This window comes from Penaeus japonicus, unplaced genomic scaffold (genome assembly GCF_977035675.1).
Source record: "Penaeus japonicus unplaced genomic scaffold, GWHDUDI00000001_assembly GWHDUDI00000031, whole genome shotgun sequence".
NCBI lineage: Eukaryota > Metazoa > Arthropoda > Malacostraca > Decapoda > Penaeidae > Penaeus > Penaeus japonicus.
In genome coordinates, this window is record NW_028234433.1 from 4,321,891 (window position 1) to 4,334,390 (window position 12,500).

A 12,500-nucleotide genomic window follows, 5' to 3' on the forward strand; every position below is an offset into this window, starting at 1 on the left:
ATGTCGTGTCATTTACGTATTGACACCTGTCTTTTAGGCCTAACCGGTGCCGTCATGTCATGACACCCATCCATAATGGATGAACAGCTTTGACATGCACATTGTTCTTTCATATACCCTCCCTCTCTTTGTTTTCCTTTATTGCATTCTCTTCTTGAATTTATATTCATTTCAGATTTCAAGTTTACTCTCATATTCATAAATTGTATTGTAAATGTGTATTTTTATATTCTTGTTGATTAGTACCTCTTCAGTGACTAAAGTCTTCATTTTCATTACATAAATCGTTGCCACAAGTAAGAACCAATTACTGACTGATTTTTTTCAGTTCTTGCACTATTTTATATTCTGTAATTTGTTTGCTATTTATTCTGATCATTTATATATTCCATTCTATTATTTATTCTATATTTTGACCTTCCTTTTCAATTATTCAATTATTCTTCACTGTTTTTAAGCCAAGTATTTCTTGTGTGCTCACTATTGCATCTTTCAAACCCTGCCACAGTTATGGTGTGGGACGACCTGAAGAAAAAACACGTCATTGAGCTAGAATTTGCATCGGAAGTTCGTGGCGTGCGGTTGCGGCGTGACAGGATCGTTGTCATCCTCGATACGATGATAAAAGTCTACACCTTCACCAGCAATCCACAACAGCTTCACGTTTTCGACACAGCCAATAACCCCAAAGGTAGGAAATAGTGCTTTGAATATGTGGGAAGGAGCTTTTTGTGTTTTTTGTATAGCTGTTTAAAGGTTATGTTTTTATTATTATTATTATTATTAATGTTGTTCATTTTTATTTTTTATGTAATTGAGTATATTCTCTTTTCTTTTTTTATTAAAAACTAGGGGATTTTTTTTCTACTTGTGGAGATTATGAAATTCATATGCTGTAGTATTTATTAATATTTTCTGAAAACTGTAGCTGCTTTGCACAAATTTTCATCATATATGCAATCACTTTTTCCATTGGCAACATTACTTATAGAACCTTTGACTAGAATACTGAGCTGTGGGTATTATTGCAGTCATGACACAGTAACTTAGCTAGATTGGTTATTTATGTTGGAATGGACGAAAAGGAACCAGTGAATTATCTGACAATTCTTTATGTAATAAATGTTTATAGTTTTTGGTACTTCTACCAAAGATTTTCTTCTTCACGTTATGTTGTGCTACTATCTGTTTATAGGTATATATATATATATATATATATATATATATATATATATATATATATATATATATATATATATATATATACATATATATATATATATATATATATTATTTATATATATATTTATATATTATATATTATATATATATATATATATATATATATATATATATATATTTATTTATTTATTTATATATATATTATATATATATATATTTTATATATATATATATATATATATATATATATATATATAATATATATATATATATATATATTATATATATATATATATATATATATATATATATATATATATATATCTCTCTCTCTCTCTCTCTTTTTTCTTTCTTTTTTTTTCCTTTTTTCTTACTTTCTTCCCCTTTCAGTCAGTTTTCACACCATAAATGTGTTTTACAGGGCTGTGTGTGCTGTGTCCCAACAGCAACAACTCACTCCTGGCCTTCCCTGGGCCTCGCGCTGGTCATGTGCTCATCATTGACCTCGCCAACACGGAAAAATCCCCACAGGACATCCTCGCCCACGACTCGCCTCTTAGTTGTATCGGTAGGTTAGGGCAGGTATTGCCTTTACTAATGAAGAGATGTGGTTAGGTTATATTCTATTGGAAAAGGAGGTCTTTCTTTTTATCCTCAATATTAGACTTGACCTTTGTTACAGTGGGTTAAAATGGACAAAGCGCTGTCTGTATGATTGAGGTGTCCATAACAATTGGCTGCCCTTGTCTACGTCTCTTGTGCCGACTGTGTTGAGGTTTTTATTAATGCTATCGTTTTTTATTTATCCATGTGTGTTGTTAATTGGCACAGAAACTTAGTAAAAGTGCTTTGCATATGTCAGATAAACCCTGACTTTTTCAAGGTTACTAAAGTTATGCTTCTGAAAACTGCAGATGGGTGTCATGACATGCATGATGCAGGAGTTATTGACCCGATGATGATGCGTCATGCTATATGTGTCGATAGTTGTCATGGCATATTTAATGTAAAGGAAGTGTGGATTGCTATATTTCTTTATTACACAATCAGTAATGACTCTATTTATTGACTGATGGTAGCAATTAAAATCATAATTAACATAATTGCTGTTATATTCACCAAAATAGCATGTTTGAAGTCCCAAACTCCACTCAAAGACTCTAGTGTTATAAGGAATAAATGAAAGAGATTATGAAAGTTTGAAATATCTCAGGTGAATCTAAACAAAATCCATCTGTGGTGCCATCCTTACGATAATTTGACTAATTCATGATGTTGGTCTCCAAAGAAAGGAAATATGGGAGTGAATACATATCTAGATTATATTCATATATGTAATTTCAAAGACACCTGAATATTTCTTCTTATTGAAATAAATATAATTTTGATAAATTAAACATGAATATATCTTTATGATAATGTGATATCTCAAAAGAAAAGAAGTAAACCCTAATGAGTGCATCAAAGGTGACTACTTTCATTTGGGAATTTTTCAATTCACCCTTTCCATCAGGAGGAGGAAGGGAAATAGACAGTTAGATGAGAGGATCACAAACAATATTTCCAATCATTAAGAAAAGTACCTACTTATCAGTCCATATCTATGGTTCTCAACTTTTTTTTCTTTTGACCCTTGTCATGTTTCTCTGGCTATGACTGCGACCCCATTTGACACTAATAATGCTTAGTGGCTTGGCTTGACTTGGCCAGCAGCCACATCTTAGGAATATATAGAAATGGCTTCCTTTACATCATATCTCTTGCTCTCTCCCTCCCTCCCTCCCTCTCTCCCTCTCTTGTTCTCTCCTTCCCTCCCTCCTGATATGCAGTTAACCAGGAGTTGGATATATTAACATTCATATTTTATTCTTCCAGCCCTAAACCTCCCGGGAACAAGATTGGCCACGGCCTCAGAAAAGGGGACGCTAATCAGAATTTTTGACACAGCATCAGGAACTCAGTTAAATGAACTCCGCAGAGGAGCCAATGCAGCAACAATATACTGGTAGGTAGTCCTAAGAAATTGATAAGCATCAATAGCAGAATAACCATCAAACCAAATGCGGGAGGTGTCTTTCCTTCTCCACCTCCTCATCCTCCTCCTCCTCCTCCTCTTCCTTACTATTACTATTATATAGCTATCTCACATTTCTTCAATACTGTTATCCCCTGCTATCCAACATTTTCTTGTTATGATATTCACAACACTGCACCCTTTTTGATTATTTGATATTTACCCCCTGTACTATTGATATTTTAAACCTTGTTAGTTGACTGTAACCAATAGAGTTGAGAAGGAGATCCACATCTGTAACAATAAAAATAATGAGATGATGTGCAGTACTGTTCTAAGCATCATCAGAAAAGGAATGCTACCAAGTTCTTGAATAAGCAGAGCATTTGCATTTAGTTGCACCACCAGTGCTGATTGGATACCAGGGTATATTAATTGATCTGCCAGGAGAGCCAATCAACCTGTGTAAAATGAGAAATTATTGTATATTTCCCGTTTTTAGTGAATGTTTCTCAGGTAAAGATAGATATCAGGAATCAAACCCCCAACTCTTTAATTCTATGGGAAAAATAGATTTGTAATCTGTAATTTTGTTATCCAACCTTTTTCTGTGAAATACATCCCTATTTGATACAGGGGATGGGTGGTCATGTAATGTATTTTGTCTTCACATACTTTTTCTCTTTCTTTTCTCTGTCTTTCTTTCCCTTAAGTAAATTTGTAGAAGAATATTTTTCTGGAAATTCAGAACTAGAAATGATATTTAAAATGTTCAGTATTCCTTAAGTCTTGATAATAAATCTAGATGTATTTTTTATTTCATTTCGATGTTTTCTTGTAGCATTAACTTCAGTCAAGATTCTTCTCTGCTGTGCGTCTCAAGTGACCACGGGACGGTTCACATATTTGCTACAGAAGACGAGGACAAGAAAAACAAGCAGTCGAGGTTAGCATCTGCTAATGAGTATATGCCTTTATTTTATTGTTTATTCTTTTATGGTTGTCTATGTACAGATTTTCATATCTTTTATTGAGATAATAATATTTTCTTTTGATGTTTGCTGTGAGGGCACATTGTTTATTTATGTGAGCAAGAGCATTTATATTTGTATATATATATGGCCACAAGTTCTTGTTCTTACATTAGATAGACCAAAATAAATAAAAATTGATTTTCCTTGCAGCTTAGCATCAGCCTCTTTTCTGCCCAAGTACTTCAGCAGCAAGTGGAGTTTCTGCAAGTTTGAGGTTCCTGGAGGGTCGCAGTGTATATGTGCCTTTGGTCCCACCAGCAACTCTGTCATTGGTGAGAATGGCTGATTTGGCCTATATATTCATTTTATATGTATGTCTTTATGGAAAGTGCTGATTTGATTGGATTTGTATGTTACATAACATTACCCAGGGATTTGTCAGATTTGGTAATAAATAACCAAACCTGATTTAAAAATGCTTGCCAAATCCTTGTCAGAAGTTGGAATGTTAAATGCCTCCCCCTCTTCTCAGCAATATGCGCTGATGGCAGTTACTACAAGTTCACATTCAACGCGAAGGGGGAATGCAGCAGGGAGGTGTACGCGCACTTCCTTGAGATGACCGACGACAAAGCATAGGGCTCAGGCCAAGGTTTCACAAGAGTGCTCTGTGCGCCAGCCCCACATGCAGCGTTTTTATGAGCTATGTACGTTAACACCAACATTGAGGGTTGTTAAAGAATTCTGACTCAAATGTGCAGTCGCAAGATTACATGTGATAGTCTAGTAGTATGTACTGTGTAAGTGTCATTTTTTCATGATTTTTGGAAAACTATTTTTGTTTTTATTCGTTTTTATTATTATCTATTATTGTTCAGTCCCTCATTCCATATTTGGCAGATTTTCTCCACTTAAAGGAATGACATCTTGACTGTATTTTTATTAGATTATTGTTCCTATGGTCAAGTTTATTGCAACACTTGTACTTAATGCAACGCAAGTTTGTAAGTTTTCCTCTTCTCTCCAGTAGTTGTTCATTATTTATTTTTCATGTTCTTTACGTGGATGCTTCTGCCATCTGCCGATAATTCCAGATTTTTCTGTTGAATTCCCACTTACTCATCACTTGTTATTTTTTTCTTTCATTTACTCTTTTTCTTTCCTACCTCTGTCCAATATCTTTATCTTCTGTATTTCTCTTTTCTCTCTCTTTCTCACTTCGTTTTCATTTCTATTTTTTTTTATACATTTTCCAATCTTTCTCTTTTCCCTCTATTATTCTTTCTCTCTTTTTTTTCTTCTTTTTCATTCTTTCAGTCTTTCTCTCTTCCTCTTTTCCTCTCTTTCATTCTTTCAGTCTTTCTCTGTTTTTCTTGCTCTCAGTCTTTCTCTCCCCATCCTTGTTTTCTCTTCTTTTTTATTAGCTTTCTTTCTTGCTTTCTCTCTTTTTTCCATTATTTCCTTTGTTTCTCTCTATTTTCCTCAATTTCATTTGTTTCTGTTTGTTTTCTTTCTATTTATTTTCCTTTCTTTTTGCTTTTCTTCCCACCTTTTGTAAATTTGATCACCTCACAATTTCCTAAAGTGTCAAAGATAACAGATTGTCCTAAAGACGGGAAATATTTTCACTATGCTAAAATTGTAACACAAAGAAAGATGTTATGATAAGATTTGATGACTTATTTGTATGTGTGTGTGTATGTATTTGTACATATTTTTTATTTATGTATGCTAATCTTTTTTCTCTCCTACTTCTTGCTTTTTTTCATCTTGTTTTTTATTCTATTCTCTTGTGAATTACCTTTTTAATGATATATCAAGGTTGATGTTTTGATGAATTTCATTAGAAATTAGATCATGACCCCAGCATTGTGTGCCAGGGAGCAAGTTTGTTTCCAGTTATTGCCAGAAACAACTGCCGCCTCACAGAGCCTTGAGTGCACAGTTCAAACCTCCTTGAGGATTGTCGAGTTACTCTTTGTGGTCCAAAGTTTTTCCGAGGACATTGACAGTCGATAAATGTCCCACTAACAAAATGTGTGGCTTGACATAAGACAAGTAATGTAGTCAAAGGCTTCATATGGAGGAAGTAGTGTAATTTTCAGTTATTTTTAATAACTGGATGGATAGATTTGAATAGAGTAAGAAAAGGACGTCATTTTGTATTACTTTTTTTATACAAATGTTTAGTTAACCCTGAAAAACAGGAAGGTAAACCTCTCTCCCTCTCTCTCTCTCTCTCTCTCTCTCTCTCTCTCTCTCTCTCTCTCTCTCTCTCTCTCTCTCTCTCTCTCTCTCTCTCTCTCTCTCTCTCTCTCTCTCTCTCTCTCTCTCTCTCTCTCTCTCTCTCTCTCTCTCTCTCTGTTTTGCTCCCCCCCTCCCCCCACTCCCTCCACTCTTTTCAGATCTTAAGATATCTTTTGAATCAACCAAAGAAAACTAATGCCTATTTCGATACTTCGATTTGTGGTTTACTGAGAGTTTACTTTGGATAATTTTTGTGTGTGTTAATGATTTTGTGAGAGTTTGTGTTTAAGTGTGTCCATTAGGTTTATGCGCTCTTGAAATATTCTTGCAGTATATATGTATTTGAAGATAGTGTGTTGTGAAATGGTTATGATTTTCATGATACTGATTGTGAAAATTTGTTTGAGAGTATTAGATATTGAAGTTAGAATATTCATAATGTCACAAAGGTTATATGATAATGTAAATTAAGATAAAATTCCCATATTCTGAGACACTTTGCTCGAGGATTGAACAAGTTTATGTTTGTTGAGTGATGTGATAGATACAGAAACAAACAGAGAGAGAGAGTTTCTATAATGTGGCAGTAGGATATCAGGGTACTGTATTGTGATTAAAAACCTTAAGAAATGAAGTAGAAATCATGTTGATGTTCATTTTTACAACCAGAGCAAAGAGAGAGCTTTACATATAGGAATCAGAGCTCTTAATGTTGGTTTTAAAATTTTAGCTTCAGAAAAAAATGATCAGTTTCATATTTGCATTCTTTTTTTCTTTTCTTTTCTTTTTTCTTTTTTCTTTATAGGGAGCCAATCACTCATGTGGTGTCAATCTCCTTTTGTATTAATCATTTTTTATATATTTATCTTTAAACACTTTTAGTTAGGTTGATATTGAGCTATGTTCTGTGGTGATATTCTGAATTAATCCAAGAATTGTTCAAGATGATCTGGATATGAATGCATTATTGTTAAGAATAGAAAAATGTATATATTTATAATGGAAGAAAATTTATATTTCAGTTGTATTAGATGAAACATTCTGTAATTCTGTGTACTTCAAGTAGATTTTACACAGTGTATGAGAAAGAATAATTTGATGACTTGAGGGAGAGAGTTAGAAGGTTTGGTTGCTTTCTCTAAATTTTAAGAATTAAATTTGGACAGGATATTATGATAACAGAGGTATACACAATTAAAAAAAGGAAAGGACCAGGTTAGGATGTGTTTAATATGGAAAATAGGTGTCTGCAACAAAAAAAATTGGCACTGTTACCCTCTAAGCGTTGGTGTATGAAATACCCCAATTTGAAGACAGGTTTCTTAACTTGCAATTATGAGAATTGTGATCTTACCTTTTTTATTGACTTGGTTTTGATATTATGGTAGAATTACTGAAAATGGAATATCTATTTTTAGTTGCCAATCCAGGATTCCTATTGAGTAGCTGTTGTCACAAAAGGTAGTTCAATGACTGGTGTTATAAGCAAACAAATTTGAAATTGATGCTTTGTGCACATCCATTAGATGTCTTTTTATAGATATATACAGCTGAATGCTTGATAAGCTTCTGCAGAAGAGTACACCATGAATTGAAGTCCAATATTGTACATATGGAATTCATGCTTTGTGTTATTGAATTCTGTCATTCTGTAATGTTTTGTAATTGCAGTGTGTGCTTGCGTAACACAGTCTGCTGGTTCCAAACAGTGTAAATACGAATCTAAATATAAATGGCTTTTTAGAATATATAAACAAACTAAAGTCTCTGATCACATGAGCATCCAAAAAGTTGATATAGTCAAAAAAGAAAATGAGAATGATAATTAATGAATGAAAATATAAATAGACTCTCAACTATTTTTCAGACTTATAATTTTTTCTCATTACTGATGGAAGGAACAACAGTCTTGACTGTTAGCAGACTATAATCGAAGTTTTAAGACGTCCTTGGTTAAGCATCCTATGTAATTATCATTACAAGCTTGACAATGGGGCTTCGTTTGGTCTTCCAGTAGAAGTGGTAGATGATCTTTCTATGTACTGTTAAGCGTAGTGATCTGGTCTTTAGATCTGGGAGCGTTGGCTTTCTGTTTTAGGTTCTCTGTCTCATTCTACGTCTTATCTTTGTTTTATTCTTATTTATCTTTTTCTTCTTAATTCCTTCAATCTTCAGATCTTTTTATCATTTTTCTCTTTCTCCCCTCTCCCTCTCCTTCTCCCTGTCTGTCTTCCTCTCTCCAGTTATTATCAGAAATGGGAACAAGGTTGTTGAGAAAGAATGACTCCTTCCATCAGTAAGACTTTTGGTGCATATAATTCTAACATTGGCATTTCAGCCCAATTGATGGGTGCTGTATCTCATAGTTAAAGGGATCATCTGTGCTTTGGGACAAGCCAGTTTGGGTTTATTGCTGTCTTGGACACTTAGAGCTGAGGGGAATTTGAATACTGAATCGTTTTTCTTTTATTGCTTATTACCATTTAAGAAGAGGGAAAGGGAAAGCTGTCAGAAAAAAATCCTTAAGAGGGAAGTTTCTAAAGTTCTTGAGGTTTTTGAAACTTATTTCAAGGTTCATATTGGGAAAGAATTAAATCAAGTCTGTGGAGCCATTCTGAAGTTTTTCTTTTTGTTTCTCTTTCTTTTTTTTTTTCTTTTTTTTTCAATTAAACTCACTAACTATAGCAGATGGTCTCCTTAATGAAATTCCTAACTTGACTTCATCTTCGAATTTTTCAAAAATGTTAACAAAGCACTGGAATACTTATAAGGAGCATTCAGGGGCTGGATATCACACACACACTTTTCTGTTAGCAGGCTCTTGTTGGTCAGTCATTTCAAGGATTCAGATTTCAGAGATATTGTCCATGGAATTTTTATGAAAATTGATGTTTGTTGATAATATTAATTATTACTTTCTTTCTTTTCTCCTTTTTCTTAATTCATATCTGGTGGGAAAAGCCAGAGAGTGTTGTAGTTAGAGTGAAAGTATATGATATATGTGCCCCCTTGTGTTTTTAAATGATTGATCACATAAAGCAATTTTTTGCTTTTATTTTTGTAGACATACAGCAATAATAAAGGAAAACGATACCATTGAGTGTAACAGGAAAAATTATATGTACATCCGCAACTGAGCCTATGTGCAACAAAAATTCCTTCCATAAGTGATTTACATTGAAGTGTAAAAATAAAATGTAACCCTTTAATTGACTTTATCAATTTATAGCAACTCTGTACATCATGTAATTATTATTTTCCCATTGTAAATGATGTACACCCTGTTCCTAAGAAAAAAAAAAAAAAAAGTTTGATAGATGTGTCTATCTAACTTCTCCACAGAGAGAAATACATGTAAGAATGAGAGAGGGAGAGAATGGGGATGGGAGAAAGAGAGAGAGAGAGAGAGAATGAAAGAGAGGGAGGGAAAGCAAGAATGAGGGACAAATATTTACTCTTTTATCATTTCTATAGTGAACTTGAAACTTCTTGCATTTTCTTGAATTTCTTATTGTATGTTATTAATTCACAGTATCTCCTGTCTTGCAAATGCAATTCCATTGGCTCAGGTTGCATGGTCCATATGCAGAAAGTTTGTAATTGCTTTTTGAATATGGTGTGAAATCTTATACACTTACATGATGAATGCTTACACAGCTGATGAAATAATTTTGATTAGTATGACTTCGTGATAATAAGATTTACTTTATTTTTGTGTGTGAATGTGAATGTGAATAATCAGTAATTGTCCAATTATCACAGAGTATGACTCCTGTAATTACTTGTCTGTTATTTTATTTTTGTTTTTGTTATTATTTTCTTAAATAGAATACAATAAAAAAAAGTCAGTTATAAGATTGAAAGATATGTATTTGTTACAAAAGCATAACTGCTGTACATATTATATAAATATGTGTTACCTGTACATATCTAGCTAGCGAGAAAATGTCGGGGAGGGGGAGAGGGTGGGGGGGGGCAAAGTAGTAGTTAATTGAACTCACAAGTGAATAGTCATAAGCAACGTCAGCTGTGAAAAGACATGTTTATCCTTTAAGCATCTGCACTTCATATCCTGCAAGCTTCCCATACTCTATGAGAACTGTGAAAAAACAATATATATATATATATATATATATATATATATATATATATATATATATATATATATATATACACATATATTTATATAAAAGATGGTTGTCCTTTATTCAAATATTGATGAAGTTTTTATTTTTTATTTTTTTAGATTCAGGGATTAGGTGATTTGATCATAGGTAAACTTGCTAGATCTTCACCTCCACTATATCCTGTGCGATCAGATACCTAGATACTAAATTATACATGTTCTCCATTGTGTTCTGATTCTTCTGTAGCATTATTGTCCAATGTTCGGACCTCTGTGCCGGTGACATCATATGTTGAGTATCTGCGAGGGTTTTTTTCCTGTAGTGAGTATTCTTCTGAGGATTGACACTTGCTCACTTTTGTATCTTTTTTTGGGGGGTAGGTAACAGAGGACTTACAGTGATATGTTTAAAAAAGAAAATACTAATATTACATGGAAGTAAAGACTTGATATGTAATTCAAGTCTTGACATAATAAGTTGAGTTGAGATTTCTGAAAGATTACTATTTTTGAATATTGATGATTCATACTTTGAATTAATGTCACAAGAGTGGTCTATTATATGGAATAGGTTGTATAATATAAGTTTATATATTCCCCCTCCCCCCTTTTTTTTCCTTAGTTCTCCTCTTCATCTCTATATAAAAAATGAAGACTTTTGTAAACTGAAAAAACCACAGACCTTGTATAGGTCTCACATAACCACTGTGATTTCTAGTAGATAACTGATATTAGAGGCAACATAGTAGGGGTTTTGTATGTTGATTTTCATGTGTTATTTGCTCACTTTTTTATGTTTAGAAGGTATGTTGTACGTCGTGAAAATCTTTCTTTTCGTCTTTTCTTTTCCATTTCATTTATCTCTCATTTTGTATGCTAATGGTGATCTAATTGTCAGTGTACCAAAAAAAAGTAATTTATATGCAATTTTACAGTAAATTAGATTTGAGATCTGTAGCTTCTCTTTTTGGAAACAGGTTACAGGTAAAAGAAAGTATGTATTAGTTTAGTCTCATAAATTATTTCATTGGGTGATAGGTTATTACAGTTATATATTTTGATATTTAGCTAATTGTTATTATATTGCTTCATCAAGTGTACAGCATTTGTAAATATATACTTCTAGAATAGATGAAAATGATATGAAATTTTCTTATTATTATCCTTTTGTAGATGGAAGATTACATCACACACAAACACACGCACACACACACACACACACACACACACACACACACACACACACACACACACACACACACACACACACACACACACACACACACACACACACACACACACACACACACACACACACACACACACACACACACACACACACACACACACACACACACACACACACACAAACAAATATACTATACACTTGATAGAAAGTTCTGCCAAAGTTTTAATAATAATATCAGGTGATATATGTGTGGGAAGCATTATACACTTTGGGGTTTAGATAATTCCATGAAAAATATATTACTTCAGTGTCTATGAATGCCAATATACTTAGGTAATATTTTTACTAGAATTTAGGAACATTTTAAGAATTACACTTTGGAAACTAAAATCTCATGACAGACAATTTGAATGAAGAATATAATAATACTTATTATTGACAGGTGCAGTTTTATAATACTCAGTATGAATAAAAATATAATAATATTCCTCTTTGAAAATAAAGTTATTCTTTTAGGAATGAATTTTAACATGAAAAGATGTTAAGAAATGGTTATTTATTTTGAGGATGGGTAATAATGGACAATGCTACTTATTTTATCATTTTATTACATATGACAATACAGAACCAGCTCCAAGATTGTGTATGGCCTAAAAACAACACAAAAAATTTAAAACCAGAAAAGTATGATACCTCTATTTGAATTATATAACTGATGGTTAACTGTATTCTTTGTAGAATTAAATATGACCTGTCTATTGTAATGCT

General features: G+C 32.8%; 2 protein-coding genes across 6 annotated transcripts in view; one reads left to right on the plus strand and one right to left on the minus strand.

Moving 5' to 3' along the window:
* The window catches only part of LOC122250641 (WD repeat domain phosphoinositide-interacting protein 3), a 15,345-nt gene extending 5,689 nt beyond the window's left edge, over positions 1-9,656 (plus strand). Inside the window, exons 3-8 of the mRNA XM_043012131.2 lie at positions 509-691; positions 1,604-1,750; positions 3,058-3,187; positions 4,038-4,142; positions 4,381-4,502; positions 4,703-9,656. Coding sequence (XP_042868065.1) covers positions 509-691; positions 1,604-1,750; positions 3,058-3,187; positions 4,038-4,142; positions 4,381-4,502; positions 4,703-4,809 — 794 coding nt within the window. The 3' untranslated portion in view covers positions 4,810-9,656. The remainder of the gene's footprint in view (positions 1-508; positions 692-1,603; positions 1,751-3,057; positions 3,188-4,037; positions 4,143-4,380; positions 4,503-4,702) is intronic.
* A 2,664-nt stretch (positions 9,657-12,320) lies between these two features.
* LOC122250642 (coactosin-like protein) overlaps positions 12,321-12,500 on the minus strand; it is a 64,922-nt gene continuing 64,742 nt past the window's right edge. For all 5 annotated transcript variants that reach the window (XM_043012136.2, XM_043012132.2, XM_043012135.2 and 2 more), the window contains one exon: positions 12,321-12,500. This exon is cut by the window's right edge and continues 619 nt beyond it. The gene's annotated coding sequence lies outside the window, so the exon portion shown is untranslated.